Source organism: Cyprinus carpio, chromosome B21 (assembly GCF_018340385.1).
Source record: "Cyprinus carpio isolate SPL01 chromosome B21, ASM1834038v1, whole genome shotgun sequence".
Lineage (NCBI taxonomy): Eukaryota > Metazoa > Chordata > Actinopteri > Cypriniformes > Cyprinidae > Cyprinus > Cyprinus carpio.
Window position 1 is genome coordinate 3,026,683 of NC_056617.1, and position 21,144 is coordinate 3,047,826.

At 34.0% G+C, this 21,144-nt stretch overlaps 2 protein-coding genes across 4 annotated transcripts in view; one reads left to right on the forward strand and one right to left on the reverse strand.

Moving 5' to 3' along the window:
- LOC109108077 (SHC-transforming protein 3-like) overlaps positions 1 to 14,010 on the forward strand; it is a 29,191-nt gene extending 15,181 nt beyond the window's left edge. For all 3 annotated transcript variants that reach the window (XM_042747643.1, XM_042747645.1, XM_042747644.1), the window contains 10 exons: positions 1,384 to 1,447; positions 4,414 to 4,533; positions 4,621 to 4,674; positions 5,973 to 6,024; positions 8,171 to 8,300; positions 8,373 to 8,520; positions 9,809 to 9,863; positions 9,996 to 10,190; positions 11,243 to 11,547; positions 12,961 to 14,010. In XM_042747643.1, coding sequence (XP_042603577.1) covers positions 1,384 to 1,447; positions 4,414 to 4,533; positions 4,621 to 4,674; positions 5,973 to 6,024; positions 8,171 to 8,300; positions 8,373 to 8,520; positions 9,809 to 9,863; positions 9,996 to 10,190; positions 11,243 to 11,547; positions 12,961 to 13,089 — 1,252 coding nt within the window. In that variant the 3' untranslated portion in view covers positions 13,090 to 14,010. The remainder of the gene's footprint in view (positions 1 to 1,383; positions 1,448 to 4,413; positions 4,534 to 4,620; positions 4,675 to 5,972; positions 6,025 to 8,170; positions 8,301 to 8,372; positions 8,521 to 9,808; positions 9,864 to 9,995; positions 10,191 to 11,242; positions 11,548 to 12,960) is intronic.
- A 3,948-nt stretch (positions 14,011 to 17,958) lies between these two features.
- Positions 17,959 to 20,838, reverse strand: LOC109110571 (sphingosine 1-phosphate receptor 3-like). The gene is made up of 2 exons (XM_019123585.2): positions 20,634 to 20,838; positions 17,959 to 19,533 (listed from the first exon to the last, which is right to left on the reverse strand). The coding sequence occupies exon 2, from the start codon at positions 19,411 to 19,413 to the stop codon at positions 18,379 to 18,381; it is 1,035 nt and encodes a 344-aa protein (XP_018979130.1). The 5' UTR covers positions 19,414 to 19,533; positions 20,634 to 20,838; the 3' UTR covers positions 17,959 to 18,378.
- Positions 20,839 to 21,144: the final 306 nt, after the last annotated feature.

Sequence of the window (21,144 nt, forward strand, 5' to 3'; positions counted from 1 at the left end):
TATAAATATTTATGTTTGTCTGTTGTTTTGCCGCTAAATCACAGTTAATGGCTTTTGTACGCTGCTTTTTAGTTGCTTTACGGTTACATCACAGTTAATGGCCCTGTGTGGCGTTACATGACTGCTATCAGCTCTTTCATGGCTTTTTCATGTTTTTTCTTGATTTGAATCCGCAGCCAAGCTCTCATTTATCGTTGCTAAAAGGAGCGCGTGAGATGTGAATGTGTGCTGATGAGTCATTGCGTAACATCAGATCGGATCCCAGCGGACGCCGCTTGTTTATTGAACGCTGGGCTGTGTGGGCCGCTAGCATTAGCAGCGCTGGAGATGACATGCCATATCCTCTTTTCTGCCTGACTTCCTGCTGTAGTGTTCACGAGCACTCTCTGGACACAAAGTCGTGTCCAGAAACTGAGCTTGAACATTGAACGATCAACAGGTTTATCTATATTACACCTCAGACATAGTTTTTATTTATTGTGTAAAACATTAAAAGTCGATCAAAATCGATGTGTCGAGAATCTGTCAAGAACATATAATAAGGAATTATATTTTATCCTTCTTTTAGGAGCATTCATATTTATTTTGTTTTAAAATGATTTCAATTACATTTTTTCATTACTGTTATTTTTTAAATTCGCAATTATTACTGTAATATAAAAATAAATAGTATTTATACAGTATGGTAGAATTGGTTGCATTGCATTTATGCTTACTTAATTATGCTTACTTTAATAAATGTGCTACAGTAATGAGCGTCTAATGAAAATCAGCATCAGTGAGATGAGAATTGTCTAAAAGCATGAAAAGAAAATGGGAAGATGTGCTTTATTGCTATGCAAAGGAAGTCACTGTGCAAAATAACATTTTTGGTATTGAAATATACTTTATCCTTCCGTTATATATGTATATATTTCCTACTGACACACTACAGCAAAAGATAGAAATGACTGACTTAAAACCATTTTAGCTGGTGAAAATACTAGTGTTTTAATAATTTTGGATGTATATGTATGTATAGGAAAAATATAATGATAGCACTCATTTTTCTTAATTCTATTTATATAATATTTTATATTTTGTGTATATTGTGTATAGTATTAGTAAATTTATGTTATTGTTATTGTTTATATCTATTAATATCAACCTTTGGCAACCCTGTTGGATATCGTCATGAACAATAAAAAATTCTAGATTCATATGCGACGATCTTTGGGCCAGATTCACAGAAACTGATCAAATGGATCCCAGACTGAAGAGTTTTGCTTAGTTTCCAGAATGCTGCTGCATTGCCACTGTTTTCACACAGTGTCTTGACAGTTTGCTGGCTTCTGTACTTCAGAATTACTCATGTCTTCATATTTTTGTCATTTCTCTCGGCAGGGAGGCGATCAGTATGGTGTGTGAAGCCGTCCCTGGTGCCAAAGGAGCTCTGCGCAAGAGAAAGGTACAGTCAGAGAATGTGTGCAAATATCTTAAAGCAAATAATAAATGCATTAAACATTAAACTTGTTATAATGCAATGCATTAAAGGGATTCTCCATCGCAAAATGACAATTTTGTCATTAATCACTAACCCCAATGTCGTTCCAAACCCGTAAAAGCTCCATTCGTCTTCGGAACACAGTTTAAGATATTTTGGATGAAAACCGGGAGGCTTGTGACTGTCCCATAGACTGCCAAATAAATATTTGTCAGTCTATGGGTGTCAAGGTCCATAAAAGGTATCATCAGAATACTCCATCTGCCATCAGATGGGCAATCTGGGTTTTATGAAGCAACGGGAACACTTTTTGTAAGCGACGGAAACAAAAATAACAACTTTATTCAACAATTCCTTTGTCAACAGTTTCCTCTGTGTCTCTCCATATCACCGTATGCTGTGTATGCTCTTCTGTGTCATCCGCACCACAAGGATGCGCTGTTTCTATGTGTATTTAGCTTTAATTTGAAAGAAAACTGCGCATCCTTGTGGCGCAGATGATATAGAAGAGCATACACAGCATACGGTGATATGACCAGTCTTGGCAGTCTGTGGGACAGTCACAGGCCTCCCAGTTTTCATCCAAAATATCTTTAATTGTGTTCCAAAGATGAACGAAGTGATTAATGACAAAATTTTTATTTTAGGGTGGAGTATCCCTTTAAGCTTTGAAAAGTCTTAAAAGTACAATATAAAGCCTTGTTAAATTGGACTTTCCAACTTGGAAACCAAAAACTGCACAAGTATGATTTTATGAGATAATTGTGTGCCTTTGTTATTAAGCATTTTGGCTAATTTGAAAATGCTTTCAGCCAGGGTTATTAACATTTTTGTGCCTTGAAATAAAATAAACATGAAGAGATTTAATATAAAATTATATACTTATAGTTGCAGAATAAAATAATTATTCAGAACATCCTTAATCTTTAAGGAACATGATTTTGGACCAATGAAATTTTAGTGTGGACAAAGCTATTCAGTTCAGGACAAAAATGAGTTAAAAAAAAAAAAAAACAATGCTACAAATTAAATTTAAATATATTAAAAAACATAAAACTTAATAAAATACATATAAAAGGAAATTATTCAGAAAATATTTCATCTTAATATATAATACCTTAAGTGGTTTAAAATAAAATTACCGAAACTTTAACAAAAATTATGAAAATACCTCAAAATATAAAAATAAAAACTCATTTTAAATACTAATAATAAACGCTATAATGGCATATCAATGATACTAAAATAGCATTGCTTTCAGCTACCAGTAAGAGTGTAGTACTCTGATCTCATACATTTTACCATTTTTAAATCCAGTCCACATACTTCATCCCTAACAAATCAGCACAGAAAATGTGAAGAAGTCTGCAGATTTGTCTTAGCATGAGCAATTATTAATTTCCATGAAAACTGACCGTTTTCTAAGACAACAATGTGTATGAAACAAATTGAATTATATTGAATTTAATTTAAAAACACCAGAGACAAGCAGAGATAGAGAGAGTTATAGATTATGGCACTTGACAACAGGAAGTGGTCAGAGGTGGAGGTTATTGATGCAGATGGAGAAATATAAGACGGAAGGAGAAATAAATACGGAAAAGACTAAAAGAGGAGCATCAAAAGGTTTGGAGTGAGATAAAGACAGTTAGAGATCAAATAAAGGCTAGAGAAAGAGAAATTGCGTGCTGCAATGTGTGTGTGTGTGTGTGTGGGCATACTGTTAGCACGGTGACTCATTCTGTACTGAGCAGCAGTAATCAGCCCTCCTGCCTCCTGCTGTGTGTGTGTGTTTGTGTGTGTGTGCGCGCGTGTGTGTGTGTGTGTGTGTGATGCACGTCTGCAGCCGTTGAAAGGGACGTGTGCGTGTGGATTTTAGGAAAGCTTTAAAGCGTGCCGTGCAATGCCGTATGTCCCGATTCAATGACGCAACATTGGATCGATTTAGCAAAGAAACACAGAATGATGCATTGCATGTGTGATTTTTATTTTATGAATGTTCTTCCAGTTTGTTATATGAATGAAGACTGACTAGAATGAATTGAATTGAATTTCAGTTTCATTTTAGTATGTTTGGCAAAACACTGCATTTTAATTGAAAAAGCATTTACATCTAAATAAATGAGCAAAATAAAGATAAATAATAATACTACAAATGAATCTCAGTTTAAGGAAAATAAAATAATTTAGAACATATTTCATCTTTATTTGTGGAACATGATTTTGGATCAATGAGATTTCACTGTGAATGAAGCTACTATTCAATGCAGGACAAGAATTTGTCAAATGGATTAAAGTAACAATGCTACAAATGAAAAATCAATGTAATAGAATTAATCAAATATAAAATAAAATATGAAGAAAATTATTCAGGAAATATTTAATCTTTATTTGTGGAATATGATTTTGTACTGATTTCACTGTTGACTGTTGAGCTTCTATTCAATCCAGGACAGAAATTTGTAAAATAAATTATAAGAAAAATAATAAAACTACAAATTAAACATCATTAAAATAAGAATTTACAAAATATTAAATAAATTATTAAAAAGATGAGAAAATAAAATATTTTAGAACATATTTCATCTTTATTTGTGGAACATGATTTTGGATCAATGAGATTTCGCTGTGGATGAAACTACAGTTCGATGCAGAACAAAAAAAAAAAAGATATTAAAATAAATTAAAATAACACTACTGCAATAATATAATAAGAATTAGTGAAATCTAAAAAAAATAATTTTATCTTAATTTGTGGAACATGATTTTGTGTGGATGAAGCTACGCTGTCGATGCAGAACAAATAATTATCAAGCAGTCTAAGAAATCAGCAATCATCCAATTTTGCTAACTTTATTACATATAAGAAATTAAGAAGCAATTAAGAAAGCCTGAAGATGAAAACATGAGCCTGTGTTGCTCTCTTTCAGCCTCCCTCGAAACTCCTCTCCAGTATTCTGGGCAAGAGTAACCTGCAGTTTGCTGGGATGAGTATCAACCTCAACATCTCCACCAGCAGTTTGAACCTGATGACACCGGACTCCAAACAGGTCCAGAAACACACACTGCTCTCCTCTCTCGTTCTCAGGATGCAGTGTTCTATTGCAGATGAGTGATGCTCCTTCCTGTTTCCACAGATAATCGCCAATCATCACATGCAGTCCATATCCTTTGCCTCCGGTGGAGATCCGGTAAGACTTTACAGCATCACACCCGTGATTCATTCTTCAGCTGACGTTCAGTCTCACCACACTTCATGGCAAATCTCAGAACGAAGCTGTTTAAGGGCATATTCAGTAACTTCATTGTTTTTGTTAATAAAGGAAAGGGCCATAATTAATATGTTTAAGTGGTATTTTATCTTATTTGTAATGTTTTTTTGCACCAAAAGCAGTACAAGTTAGCTTTAAGTGATTATTTACCACCATTATTTTCACTAAATAAGCTACTGTACCTTTAAGACTTGTGTTCATAAATTACTTTATTATTGGCTAGTTTCTGCATACTTGTTTTTTATCAGGTTGCTGAATATTAAATCAATGTTGATATGTAAATATGGTTGGTCATATGCTAATGAGCTCATAGGTGTGACGCCACAATCATGACAGTTTCACAAATTAGTAATTCAGTTCAGCTCAGTAGATTTAGTTCAGTCCTCATACACTATTCCAAATAATTATATGTTATTTTACATATTAAGCTGAAAAATCCTTGTGATGGATGATTAAGGGAATTTGGGCTTTGTGTTTCTCATATGTATAATCCTGTGGAACAGGAAGTCATGGCTGGACAATTTCATGCTCCTAGTCACCCTGATGTGCTAAAAAATGTAAATATGAATGGGAATATACTGTACCTCAGAGATATTTTACTCAATAATTTCTAGGGGTGTCAATAATTGCGGCCAACATGCATTGGAAAAAAACAACATTTATTTCATAATAAGATTTACCCCCACTTTCAATTGTTTTACTTCAATGAAAGGTTAGAATTTTTTGCATTTTTTTTGAATAAAAGATTAAAAGAATAATCAATTCAGATTAATGTTCACAGCCACCTTTGCTCATATTTACCAAGTGTGCCAATATTAATGAGCTCATAAATGTGATGTCATAATGACAATTTCATATATTAGTCATTATTGTTTTGATTGTGATTTCAGTTTTTCTTTTTTTTGCGTAAATGTCATAATCATGACATGTTCTGGTCTTTCAATATTAAAGTATGGATGGTTATATGTTAATGAGCTCATAGATGTGATGTCATCATGACTGTTGACAAATGAGTCATTTTTGTAGTCCTGTTTCAATACATAGAGGATGAGTTGTTAATTTCGAAGTATGTAATACATCAGACTCATTTCAAAAGAGCAAGAAATATCCTGTTGGCCATTATGTGACAGCTTTAAAGAAACATGCTCATAAAAGCATGCAGAAGTGGATTTAGCTCAGTTTAGCTTTGAATCATTCTCTGTGTCTTCTGTCAACAGGACACCACTGATTACGTCGCTTATGTGGCAAAAGATCCTGTTAACCGGAGAGGTATTACTCCCATCTTTTTCTCTGCTTCATGCTCTAATGATTTGCGTGTCATTTTTTGGATGTTAAAATACTTTCCAACTATAAGTAATCCTTTCTTAGGTTGACTTCTTAAAGGAATAGTTCACCCAAAAATGAAATTTGCTAATATGTCCTCACCCTCAGGTCATCCTAGATGTAGATGAGTTTGTTTCTTCATCAGATTTGGAGAAATGTAGCATTACATCACTTGCTCAGCAATGGATCCTCTGCAGTGAATGGGTACCGTCAGAATGAGAGTCCAAACAGCTGATAAAAACATCACAATAATCCACAAGTAATCCAAAAGTCCATCTCCTGTTGTCTCTCGGATCAGAATCCACCCACATATTTGTTTAGAGCTGTTTTGGATTGTTTCATCCTGTGCTTGATCTGTGCATATTTCTCTCCTGATTCAGACCAGATGACTTTTTCACTGGAGGAAGCAATATTATGGACAGAGAAATTTAAAAACGCCTTAATGATGGATTTGTTTCTTACAAACATGCAGCTTTTCTCTTCTCCAGATGTTAACTGATGGACTGGAGTGGTGTTGATTACTTGTGGATTATTGTGATGTTTTTATCAGCTGTTTTGACTCTCATTCTGACGGCACCCAATCACTACAAAACAGACTGTAGACACAGTGACTATGAAAACATTACAGGGCCTGTAACTAATTTCTCTGCAGAACTAATCATAACAATAACATAACATGTTTTTGGTGGATGGTGCAGAACTGTGGATGTTCTTGTTGGTCAACCACAGTTTTAGCTGTAAGGCTCCCGAGGGCCATTTCATTGTGTTTATCACGCCGGGCCGTCCTGTAACGCACATTCACAAACAAGCGTGATTGATCAGTCCACCACAGCCACATTTAGCATCAAAAAATCAATTTCTGTGGCTGTTGTATCTCCGTCTCTTTTCATTTCATGGATCTTTTAACTTCCTGTCAGCGCAGAGGCCATGTTTTAAACTCTCGCTGTACTTTCTAATGCATTTTTGATGTTGTCAGAGGAAAGATCTTGTAATGAACACTTTATAGCGGAGTGAGTCAGCAAATCGGCATCCGTTCCCCATCTGCTGATATCTAATACTTCAGCATGCGTGCGTGTTTTATGTTTGTGTACCTACATGTCATATTTATTGTTATTTATTTATTGTGATTTATTATTATTTTTGTGTTTCATGTATTTTGACTGATAAATCTTATGAAAATATGTTCAAGTTACAGTTAATTTTACTTTACTTATTTTACAAAATTTCTTATTTCTTAATATATGTGACCCTGGACCACAAAACCATTGATGTATGGTTTGTAAGGAGGACAATATCTGGCTGAGATACAGTTATTTGAAAATCTGGAATCTGAGGTTGCAAAAAAAATCTAAATATTGAGAAAATCACCTTTAAAGTTGTCCAAATGAAGTTCTTAGCAATGCATATTACTAATCAAAAATGAAGTTTTGATATATTTACGGTAGGAAATTTACAAAATATCTTAATGGAAAATGATCTTTACTTAATATCCTAATGATTTTGTCATAAAAGAAAAATCAATAATTTTGACTCATACAATGTATTTTTGCATAAATTAAAGGTGGATTATTATATTCAACTAAAAATTAAAGGTGGATTATTATATTCAACTAAAATATAAAATATAAAATAAATTATATTTAAAAAAAAACTTTTTTTAGCTTTAGTTGCACTAGCAGCTAATAAAATAAAAAATTAAATAAAATTAATAAAATCTATTTAATAATAAACTAATAAAAATGGCAAAAAACAACAAAATTACTAAAATTTCATTTACAGTTAAAAACAGGAAATATAAAAAACATTTTAAAAATGAATAAAGACCTTAATAGTATTGTAATAATACTAAAATAACACTGCAGTAACATATATATTTTATGTATAGAAATATATAAATAGTACCATGATGTACAAAACCTTTCAAATTTGAAAAACCTAATATCATATTTGCACAGCAATGAGAATTTAGAGGTTAAATGTGCTTAATTATCATGACAATTAATGATAATTCCTAAAATGTTTAATTTTGGGGTTGAAATAAGACGTGGACAGTTTTTGTCAGATTGATCCTGACGTGTCCTGTGTTTTCCAGCGTGTCATATTTTGGAGTGCTCTGATGGTCTGGCTCAGGATGTGATCAGTACGATCGGTCAGGCGTTTGACCTGCGCTTTCAGCTCTATTTGCAGTGTCCGTCCAGCAAACCCTCGTCCATGCACGACAGGTGAGTCCTCCTCCACACCGTCAGGATTCTGATCTGAGACCACTTCTGCCTCTCACTGTGTCCTGTCTTTAGGGTTATGAGTACTGACGAGCCCCCGTGGACGGAGGAAGGAGAGGAGTCCGCCGATCATCACTACTACAACAGCATTCCCGGAAAGATGCCGCCACCAGGAGGATTCATTGACGCTAGATTGACCAATCAGACGCAAGACAGCAGCCAGGTCTGCTAATCGATAATCACTCGAGCTCAGCTGCTCCTGCAAATGCAACTATTGTGTTTCTGTCAATATCTCTTTATGAATTGTGTTTTTGGTAAATAATGATAGTAAAGATTATTCTGAAGTTTTCATAAAACGTAGTATCTACCTCTGTAGATACAGGAAATGAATAGAGAGAATATGTTAAATTGAGGGAATAAAATAAATCTGATATTAATGGTAATGCTTGCTTACATTTTGTTATAATTCAATTTTTATTATATTTTGTTATAATCTCAAAACTAATTATAGAACAATTCCAATATTTCCACCTCAACATACAGTATATAGTTATTAAATTAAATAATAAAAAAATAAATATTGCATTTTTTTATAATATCGAAAAGACAAAATGCAACACAATTCCAATTTTTCCACTCCAACATGTGTAAAAAAACAATTATTAAATAAATAAATATTACATTATATTTTGTTTTAATATCAAAAAAACAACACAAATACCGCACAATTAAATTTTCCCCACTGCAACATATAATATTAAAAAAATTATATATTACATATTATATTACATTTTGTTATATCAAAATGAACAACACAAAATACAGAACAATTCAAATTTTCTCACTCCAATAAATAATAATTAAATTAATTATAAATGTAAATATTATATTTTGATATAATATTGAAACAAACACCTTTTCCACTCCAACATATATAAGAATTAAATTAAAATGAGAGATGAATATTATATTTTGTTACAGTATCGAAACAAAAAACAACTTTCTCACAGCGTATATAATGATTAAAATAAATTATATATTTAAAAGTAATATTTATTTGTTTATCGTGTTGAAATATTTTTATTTTAGCGTATATAATTATATAATTAAACTTAAAATAGATAGAAAGATAGATAGATAGATAGATAGATAGATAGATAGATAGAGAACAACAGAAATATTCCAGCTTTCTACCCCAACATATATAATTAAATCAAAATAATAAAAAAAGCAAAATTATTTACCACAAGAACATTTCTTAAGTTAGTTATCAGTACAGTGTTAGTCGTTTAAAAACATTCCACATGATCTGCTTCTTAACAGCTTGTATAAATGTTGGCATTAATAGTGTGATTTTAATTTGAGATATATTAAACCGTGGCATTAAATGATTCATTTAGAGGACTTCCTGTAGTGTGGACTCTGTTTCCTGTCTGTTATGACAGTGATGAGGAGGTGTTTCATTACTGTTGTTGATGACTCACATGTTGTTTACTGCTGTCCTCACACAGGCCGCTGGAGTCGACCAGACGTACTACCAGGGCCGGCCCATGTTCATCCAACAAGGTGCATTTCCCCTTTTTTTTCCTCCATTTTCAGATGGACAGATCTCCCAAAACACCTCATGTCAATGCAAAAAAAAAAAAAAAAACGATTTTGCAAAATATCATCATCGTTCTGTCTGTGCCTTTCGTATAGGGTCCTGTGACATTTACAGTCTCCCTGAGGTCAAAGGTCAAGCCCCTAAGGCAGGAGAAGTGCCCATGTATGTGAACACACAGCACATTGACACGCAGGTGTTAGCCGCCCTCCAGGGAGAGACAGAGATGCTGACCGATTCGGGCACGAGCGGGACAGCTAAAGACAGCCCGAGGAAGGACCTCTTTGACATGAGTAAGATTTGAGAGACAATTCACTGATGTAGGACTATATAATATACGTGTTTTACAGCGCCATCCATAGGTGGTGCATAAAAATGTAGTTGTTTTACTTTTATTGTGCTTGAAACGGTTAAATACACACACAGTTATGTCAAAATGCCATCATAATTTTTTTTTTATTATATTAGGTTGACTAGTATTAGGTTTTGCTGTGGTGTTAAAATCCAAGAACTGTGAGATTAATGTCATCTAAAATGTTGTTAATTTGTTCTATTAGTGTTTTGCATACCTATAAAACTTGCTTGAAAAATACTGGCCATTTGGCCAAGTTATGGCACAGCTGACTAGATTGTTGAAACTATTTTTCATCATCCTGTGCGCCAGCAGAAAAATGAGAGAAAGCACCAACAAAGCATACAGTAAATGACACACCTAATAAAAAACCAGACGCATTGTGATAAAGCAACAAAACATATATATAATCTCTTCCATGACATTTTGTCCAGCTGAACATGTGGCTTCTGTTTCTGTGTTAGCTCCGCCCACAGTCAAATCTCATTGGTCCAAAATCCCACTCCTCATTAGAATATTAAATAACTTCTGACTGTCGCATCATTGTCAGTAGTTTTACTGTAGTTTAGTTTATAATGTGTGGTAAATGTGAGGAAAAGAAATTAAATGTATTAAAATGTATTAATAAAATTTTATTACATTTTATATTTAGCAATTTTTAGAATTCGCATTGTTTCATCATGATGTTAATGTTTACAACATCTTAATATCTTCACACCTCATTGTTGCATTTAGCATATATACTGTTTGTATGTGGATAAAGTTGGACATGCCAACTTTATATCAATCTCTTAAACATGTTTTATTAAACTGTGCTGGATTAAGTTCTCTTAGGAACTAAAAATAAAAGTGTAATTTAAAAACCTATAGTCAAGTTCAACTCGTTACTCACCATGGAAATAGCCAGGGAAGCTGGCGTGGCATTGAAACACCAAACAGCTGACTGTATATGAAGATATAAACAATCAGCACATTGTTTTCTCGTGCCATCAGAGCCGTTTGAGGACGCCATCATGACCCAGACTCCGGCTCCCTCAGCCTCAGAGCTGCGTAAAGCGGCGTCCGTGGATAACTCCAGTCCTCTGCTGATGCGCGCGGCTGCCCTGAGAGCTCAGGAGGAGCTGGAGGACCAGACGTGGTACCACGGAGAGATGAGCCGCCGCCAGGCCGAGAAACTGCTGCTCCACGACGGAGACTTCCTGGTGCGGAAGAGCACCACAAACCCGGGCTCATACGTCCTGACGGGGATGCACCACGGCCTGGCCAAACACCTGCTGCTGGTCGATCCGGAGGGAACGGTGGGGGTTTTAATGACTTGAGCATGTCTTTTTATTAATGAGGCTGGGCTGGAAAATTGCTATATATAGTATTTCTTAAACATGAAAAGCCTACTCCGAGCAATGCTGAATAAGAACCGATTATAGCAATACCTGATCGCATATTGAAAAATGACAAATCATTCTTAACTCAGGATTTGCTATTAAAATTCACAGATAATTACAGAGAAACGGCACCCTGAATTAAACATGCCATTTTGAAATACTGATTTTTTTTTTCTTTGTTTTGAAAACTGTTTTTGCAGTGTATTGAAGTAAATATAGTGGGGTTCAAACTCTTGAGAAGATGCTTCTATTTTAGGTTCTTTTGTAGTTTAACTTTGAAGTTGAAAGTAAATCAATTGGAGTGAAAAGTTGAACATGAATTTGAGAAACTTGATCTTGTTCTCCAGCATGATTTGAAATGTTGCAAAGAGCATCTTGAGCTTGAGTGGAAAAGAAGATCTGTTCTGTGTATGTGAAGATTCTGTTTATGTGTGGAGTTAATTTGTTTATGTTTGATTAGGCATGATGAAATAGATCTTTGTTTTTATGTGATAACTTTATTTAAAATATTTCCAAATCAATGAAATACTATATTTTCAATGTGAACGTTTGGACTCAGGGCTTGGAAAGATTTTTAAAATGTTTTTGTAAAAAGTCTCTTCTGCTCACCAAGGCTGCATTTATTTGATCAAAAATACAGTAAAAATAGTGAAATATTAATACAACATAAAATAGCTGTTTTCTGTGTGAATATATTTTAAAACATAATTTATTTCTGTTATGAAAAGCTGAATTTTTAGCATCATTACTCCAGTCTTCATTGTCAAAAAAAATCTTTGCTTGTGTTTAGTTCATACTAAAGTTTAACAAAAACTATAGACATATTAGAAAAAAACAAATAAAACACCACAAAATTACTAAAACTTACTGAAATTAAAATGAAAACTGTAATTCAAATCTAATTCAAAATATTAACAAAAACTATATTAGCAATAATATAACCAAAATATACAACTATAATTATAAAACTATATTTATTTAAAAGTTTTATAGTAACTATAATTAAAACTAAAATAATGACATTTATATTAACATAACTGCTGCTCAATAAACATTTCTTATTATTATCAGTGTTGAAAACAGTTACAGATACATTTTAAGGATTCTTTAATTCATAGAAATTTTAAAAGAACAGCATTTATTTGAAATAGAAATCATTTGTAACATTATAAATGACTTTACTGTCACTTTTAGTCAATTTAATGCATCCTTGCTGAATAAAAGTATTTCTTTTGGGAAAAAAATAAATAAAAAACTGACCCCAAATTTTTTAAACAGTAATTCTGTCATGTGTGTTTTAACTTTCCAATCAAATCTATGTCTCCTCAAGTCCGGACGAAAGATCACATATTCGAGAGCATAAGCCACCTGATTGGTCATCACCGTGACAACAACCTGCCGATCGTGTCGGCGGGAAGCGAACTGTGTTTGAAGCAGCCGGTGGAAAGAAAACAGTGACGACAGCTGAAATCCCGCGGGAGACTCTCTCACCAAAACAAACACTCCATCGGAGAACACGTGACGCTTGTCCGACTGCTTGACTGTGATGGCGTTTGTAGACGGAAGATTTTAGAAAGCCGATTTCTAGAACTGACACAGTTATTTTATTGCGCTGGTTGAGAATCTCTATTTTTGAAGAAGACTGCGGTGGATTTTCGGACAGTTCGGATGAACTCGGTCTCCAAGAGGGATGCGACGGAAGCTAGATAAAGAGTATTTTAGAATAAAAAAGTTTTAGTTTTGTCTATCAAGCACAACCGGATTTTCATGTTCGTTGGTAAGAGATAGAAGGAAAACTAATATTTGAGAAAACGTAAATGAAAAACAAAAAGCGGTTTATATCGACCTATTTTAGGAGTTGGTCCTTCACTGCAGCTAGTGTGCAAGATCATTTGGTAGCTTCACTGCTTTTCAGAGGGAAGATGACGTGAATGTGTTTGCTTTAGCAGAAATCACACTCTGACATGCTGCACGAACACACACACACACACACACACACACACACACACACACACACACACACGGCTTTAAGGCACCTTCATTTTTGGATGACGTTGAAACCTGTGGCACTCGCATGACTTAAAACCTTAATTGTACTTGTGGTCATTGTTGGTAGCATCCAGAGCCCCAGCGGAGGTGCTTTTGTGTGCTCACAATGTAAAATATTTATGCTTTCCCAGTATTCCTTGAGTTTAGCTCCTTCTTTTAAACGTGTCAGAGGTGTGTAGTCGCTCGGCTCGGCCCTTTACTTTATACCTTGGATGTTTCTATCGGTTCTGACTTTCATGGTTTGACTGTGGGCTTCACAAACACACACACTGGTATTATGATTCTTCTTCTGATGATTGTTTTCAATTAAACGGTTCTAAATGAATAGCACAATCAACGCTTTTCTGTGTGAGAGACGGTCACAGTCTAATTACTGGACGAACTGGAATATAACTGGATTCTTCACCATATTAGCCACGAGTCACATGCTTCTGTTGCATTTTGTGTTTTCCTGTACATCCACATTTTAGATAAATGAAACTTACATTTGATACAATTACTGTTTAGTAAATAGCACTAAGATATGAACGTATTAAGTTTTCATGTATAAGGGTGAATCATAAAAATGTCAAGAAGTTAAGAAATTGACCCCAAAATGAACATAAAATCATATTTTTCTACGTATTAAGTTTTCATGTATAAGGGTGAATCATAAATGCAACAAAATGCTAATGTTCCTACAAACAGGTTTTATGTTTCTTTTTGCTTTCTAAATATAATTTTTTTTTCTTTTAAATATATATATATATATGATATATATATAATATATATATATATATATATATATATATCTATATATATATATTATATATATATATATATATATTACTGTTTAGGAAAATTGCACTAAGATATAAACTTAGAAAGTTATCATGCATAAGGGTAAATCTTTTTAAAAATGTCAAGAAACTGACCACAATCAACAGTATAAGGGTGAATCATAAAAATGTCAAGAAGTTAAGAAATTGACCCAAATGTTGACATAAAATTTTTATTTTTATAAAAAAGGGTTTTTTTTTTTTTTTTTATGCTGGATATAATTTATTTGCTTCTTTTTTTTGGCAATCTGATACAATTACTGTTTGGAAAACAGGACAGAGATATAAACTAATTGTTCCTACAAACAGGCCTCATGTTCTTTATGCTGAATATTATTATATTATTCTTTTTTTCATCCAATGTAATTACTGTTTGGAAAATAGCAAAAAGATAAAAACTTGTAAAATTATCCGGCATAAATAAGGGGGAATCTCATAAGAAAATGACCTCAAAATCAACAAAAAATGATATTTGTCAGTGAAGCTTATTGTCATGAAAATAATCCCAATAATATTAATATCCCTACAAAAACAAGCATAATTTTCTTGATGTTGAATATAATTATTTTTTTTATTTTTTTTGGGAGAGTGAAATATAACCTTAGGGAGATTCACCCATAAATTGTGATTTGCATTAATGTGAGTCTAGAATGAAAACATACATGCAGTTTCATATTTGCTCAGCTGTGGATCTCTTTTCTTTCTCTAAATTTTAATATGATCATTTAATATATTGTTTGCATTATTGCATCACTTTGAATATTGTCTTTCCCACACAAACACAACAAATGATATTTATGTAATGAACATTGTGATATTAAACTCTGGAAATATTGATTTGGAGGCACAGGATGAATGAAAGAAATATATATTTGGTTTTGAATTATTTTGATTTGAGATTTATTTTAAATAATTTCAATTTAATTTATTAAATACTAAATAACACGCAGGAAGATAATCTCATACTTCATATGTTCACTGCAAAATGTACAGCACAAGATAAATTCAGTACTTTTACATGTGCATATACATAAAATGCATATTTTTTTTCGCTAAATATTATATCGCCATCTATTTTGCGAGTCGGTTACATTATTCTAGCCAAAAGTAAATCGCAGTTCATGGTGAATCAACAGAAGGGTTTGAAAAATGTTAATTGTGAATCAGTTTTAAGCTCCTGAAATCCTTACATGATTTTTTCACAAAATTTCCTAGTCTAAGGATCAGTTCATGGTGAATCAACAGAAGGGTTTGAAAAATGAATGAAGGATTTTTCCAGTTCCCCAAATGTTAGCTGCCGAATCCCAGTGTATTTTGATTGAATTTTTTTTATGTCTCCAACTAGTCAATGGTGGTTTAACTGTTTTTCTAATGGCACAACAAAACAATCCCAAATCTTAATTATTCATAATTAAAATACAGTTGATTTGCAAACAAGTGTTGATTTGCCATCCAGAGTTGTGTTCAGGAAAACGTGCCTTTTATTTGTACTATCGTGCTTTCTCTTGAAAGTGCATTAGTCGAAGCACCTTCCACTGAGCGTTTGATCACAGGCCATGAAACACGTGACAGAATTCAACCCACGAAAGTCCAATCTCTGCTTGTATGAATTATCCCTATTCTTTATGATTGGTGGCAATAAAACAATCATGTGTATTACTCTTTGATTACGCTGGTTATTCAGCTGAATCTGAACATGTTCGGGTCATATTTAACCCCAAATTCAAAGGAAAGAAATAAAAAAAAAAAAAATTTTTGCATTAAGAAAATTATATATCTATATATAATGCATCCATCCCTACACACAAACTTTTGTTTGTCCAAAAATATGAAATAATCGAACATTAGTTTAGTTTGTGCTGCTTGTATGTGTCCAGCAGGTGGCGCAAGTGCACTATTAATATTTACTTACACAGAATTACAGTATATGCTGTACCATAAACAGCTGCATTGGTTTAAATCATTAAGGTTATATTCTTACAATACATTTACAGCTGTAGATTTACTCCATACAGACTGATCTCGTATTATTGTTCTTTGGTAAAAGTATGATAAGTTATTTCAACATATACACAACGTATCATACGGACTGAAGTGTCAAACATGCTAGTATAATATATATCAACACCTGGCATTAAAGGCTTTAGCTATACAGATTAGTACATCATTAAACACAGCACTATATAAATACTGTCAATATTTAAAGGATTGTCAAATTAGTATTTTGTATGTCCAGATCAGCTACACTGAATACAAAAATGATTTTCTTACTCAGTGTTTTTGTCTTGTTTTCAGTACAAATAAACATTCTTAAATCAAGGCACATTTTCTAAAGAGATAGAGTCTTGTTTTCTGAAAAAACATATGAAGTTTTAGCTTAAAACAAGAACATAAAAATATCTGCCAATGTGAAAAGAAAAATAAACTTAATTCAAAACAGTGTTATTTTAGTTTTTATTATATATATATATATATATATATATATATATATATATATATATATATATATATATATATATATATATATATATATATTATGCATTTAGCAGACACTTTTATCCAAAGTGACTTACAGTGCATTCAGGCTAACTTTTTTTTTTTTTACCTAACATGTGTTCCCTGGGAATTAAACCCACAACCCACGTCCTCTTCCAGGCAGTTTCGTATCATTTTCTGTTGATTGGAAATTCTTAATTATTGCCCTGATGGTAGAAATGGGAATTTTCACTGCTCTAGCTCTTTTCTTAAAGCGACTTCACTAATTTGTGAAGCTCAATAATCTTTTGCTGCACATCAGAAATATATTCTTTGGTTTTTCTCATAGTAATGGATGATTTAGGGGATTTGGGCTTAGTTTTCCCTCTTATTTATATTTCTGTGAAACAGGAAGCCATGGCAGGATAATTTCATATTCATAATCACCCTGCAGTGCTTAAAATTGTGAATATGAATGGGAATATACTTCAGAGATATTTTACTCATAAGAATTTCTAGGGATGCCAATAATTGTGTCCAATGTGTATTTGAGAAAAACATTTATTTCATAATGACATTTCTCCCCATTTTAAATTCTTATTATCCAATGAAAGGTTAGATTTTTGTGATTTTGTTAAATAAAATATCAAAAGGATTAACAAAGCAGATTAATTTTCACAGCCTTTTTTGATCATATTTACCAAGGGTGTCGATATTTTTGGCCATGACTATATATATATATATATATATATATATATATGTATATGTATATTTTTTTATTATATTGTTTTGTTTGTATATATATATATATATATATATATATTTTTTTTTTTTTTTTTTTTTTTTTTTCCTATTAATGTTAATTTCAGTTTGGTATTTTAGTACATCAAGTTAAACTAAATTAAAATGAGAAATGTTGCCTTGTCGACTAATTGAAATAAAACGTTTTCTATATTTTATTTTATTTCAGTTAATGTTCATTTTATTTCAACAAAAATGTTTTTAATTGTTTTAATTTTAGCTTTAGTTAACTTTAATAGTTAGTAAAAAAAAAAAATCTGACCCTATAGGCAGATATTTTTTCTTGTTTTCACCAAAAACTTGCTTAAATTTTGGTGCAATTTTCAGAAAACATGACTTCTTATCTTTTTTCTCAAGTAAATGTGTTTTGATTTAAGAATGTTTACATATTTGCACTGAAAAACCACAAAAATACTGAGTAAGAAACCTTTTGTTGCAGTGTAAGAACAGATTGGTTGGGATCTCAGGACATTTTTCCACTGTTCACTATGCACTTAACATGTTCTGATGCTACATTGTGCACTTTAGTAAGTGTACACTAAAGTTCTGTAGCATGCCATGCACTAATGCATTAGTGTGCATTTCAGCAAACACACTGAGTGCTTCAGCTTGTGTTAGTCTTGTGTGCGTTGGCATCTGGGTTTTCCTGTTCGGCCGCCTGAGGGCAGTTGGAGCTGGATTTGCTCCGGCTGGGGTCCGTGTTCTGCCTGCAGCCGTCCCGCAGCAGACACCCGCACACGAGCCTGTAAAACGCCCGGCGCATCTCCCTGCTGGCCAGCGTGTAGATGACAGGGTTCATGGCGGAATTCAAGACGGCCAGCGCCACGAACCAATCGGCTTGGAGCAGAACTGGGCACTTTTTGTTCCCGCAGGCCACGTCGACGAAGAACAGCACGAAGATGGGCGTCCAGCAGGCGATGAAGACGCCCAGCACGATGCTGACGGTGCGCAGGAGTGCCATGGAGTGCTCACAGTTGCTGCGCTTGGTGACTTTGCGGCTGCTGCTCTTGACCAGGGCGTAGATGCGGGCGTAAAGGACAGAGATGGCCAGCAGGAGTGAGATGAAGATGGTGATGCAGAACGCGACGTAGCTCTTGCTGTAAAGAGGTAAGATGGTGGAGCACTGAGGAAGATCTTCTAAACAGTTCCAGCCTAAAACAGGTAGCACTCCCACAGTGATGGCGATCAACCAGCACATTCCTATGAGCAGAAACACCCTGTGGTTTTTGCTTGGGTCATAAGGCCTCATTTTGATCATAGTAAGGTGGCGTTCGATCGCAATCGCAAGTAAGCTAAAAATAGAAGCGCTTAATGCTACAAACACACTCCCTTCTCGAACCAACCACTTGACTGGAGACAAGTGTAACGTCTGCTGTCCTGACATCAGCAGGTTGACTATGTAAGTCACGCCGGCTAACAAGTCACACAGAGCCAGGTTGGCGATAAAAAAGTACATCCGGTTATGGAATTTGTGGTTTTGCCAGATGGCCACCAGCACTATCAGGTTCTCCAGGATGATAAGGCTGCAAACGACCAAAAACACGGCCGTTCTGGGGTCCAACGGGGTGCCTTCGGTGTCATTGTGATTGTTTATTTTCCCCGTGTAGTTGTAATGCAGGAAAACGTTTTTGTTGATCATTGCGGGATGATTTGGACTGGATCGCACAGGTAAGACGGGTCACGGATGGGTGTTGGCGGGCGGGGCGACTGCTTTCTTCAGGGTTTACCATGTACTGTCATGTCGGTGGCACACATCTGCCTGTGGAGTCAACCAGATGTGCTTAAAGACAGCTACTAGAATGACACCCTGATCCAGTCAGATCTGGATTTAGTTTCACTCAAACATGTTTCATGTAAACTTGAATTTAACACAGCTGGGACATCTGAGATACTTTCCCAATACGCATAAAGTCACAATAAAGAATAAAGATGACTGTCTAGAACAAATTAGCCTCGTAGTTGTACAAAACATATAGTGCCTCTAGATATATATATGCTGCTTCAAGGTACTGTACAATACTGTTCAAAAGGTCTGTATTTTTTATGTTTTTGAAAGAAGTCTCTTTATGCTCACCAAGGCTGAGTTTGTTTGGTTAACAGTACTGTAAAATTTGTTTTCTATTTGGATATATTTTAAAATGGCATTTATTCCTGTGATCAAAGCTGAATTTTCAGCATCATTACTCCAGTCTTCAGTGTCACAGGATCCTTCAGAAATTATACTAATATGCTGATTTGCTGCTCAAGAAACCATTATTATTATCAATGTTGAAAAGAGTAGAAGAGAAGTCTTTCATGAATAGAAAGTTCAAAAGAATCTGAAATATGCGTAAATCCTTTTTTAACATTATAAATGTCTCTACTGTCACTTTTGATTAATGAATCTTAATGACCCCAAACTTTTGCACTGTATTGTATTTCAAAGGAAAACATGGTATTACTCTCTTAGAAAGTCCATCTTAAACTTGCAGTTGCATTTTATAACATAGTAGCTGGTTTAAATGGGTCATTAACTGGTTAAGGTGGACACATGGGTGGTCAACCAGCAATCATTAAACAGCTATTATGCTTTATATTAACACATTAAACACTGAACAGCCTACTTTTGGTTAGAGTAATGTAACATGCATTGCAAGCAACGTTTACCATGATCTTCTAGAATAATTCGATGCACAAAACTTACTTTGTCGTTTGCATTGAACTTGCTGTGGTGCGCATGATTGCAGATTGAATGACAATCATTTAAAAACCAGCACAACAAAATATAGTTTCCATAAAAGTTAATATCGCATAGAAAATCTGTTTAAATATCTGACATGCTGCATCTGACAAGATCTAGTCTTTGTTTAGGCTACTCACCATCAGATATCACGAGCCGTAGAGTTTGTTCACCGAGACCCATTCGTGTCCAGTTTTCATTAAATAGGAACTGTTATATTTCCATCTTTAATGTGGAGAAGTTCAGACCTCAGGAAAGTAATCTGTCAGCACGCAACGGAAGAAAGTCCTTTCTCACAGTCTGCCGCAGGTCTGCTGCTCTTTTCCAGCCCACGACACGACACACCTCCCACCATCTCCAGGAGACTGCACTTCTATGGAAGAAGATTAGTCTCAAATATAATTCACGCAAAAAACACGATTCACACATGCGTAGACAATTTCACATGCATGAAACCTAATTCACGTACACACAAAAAAAATTTCACGTGAGTGAAAAAAAAAAAATATATTCACAAAAAGCAATTCACATGCGCAAAAATAAAATTATATATTCATAAAATGCATTTCACAAATGCAAAACACAATTCGTAGATATACAACTGTGCGCAAAAAAACCTTTGAATGTTTAAAATGTACGAGTGTCTGAATG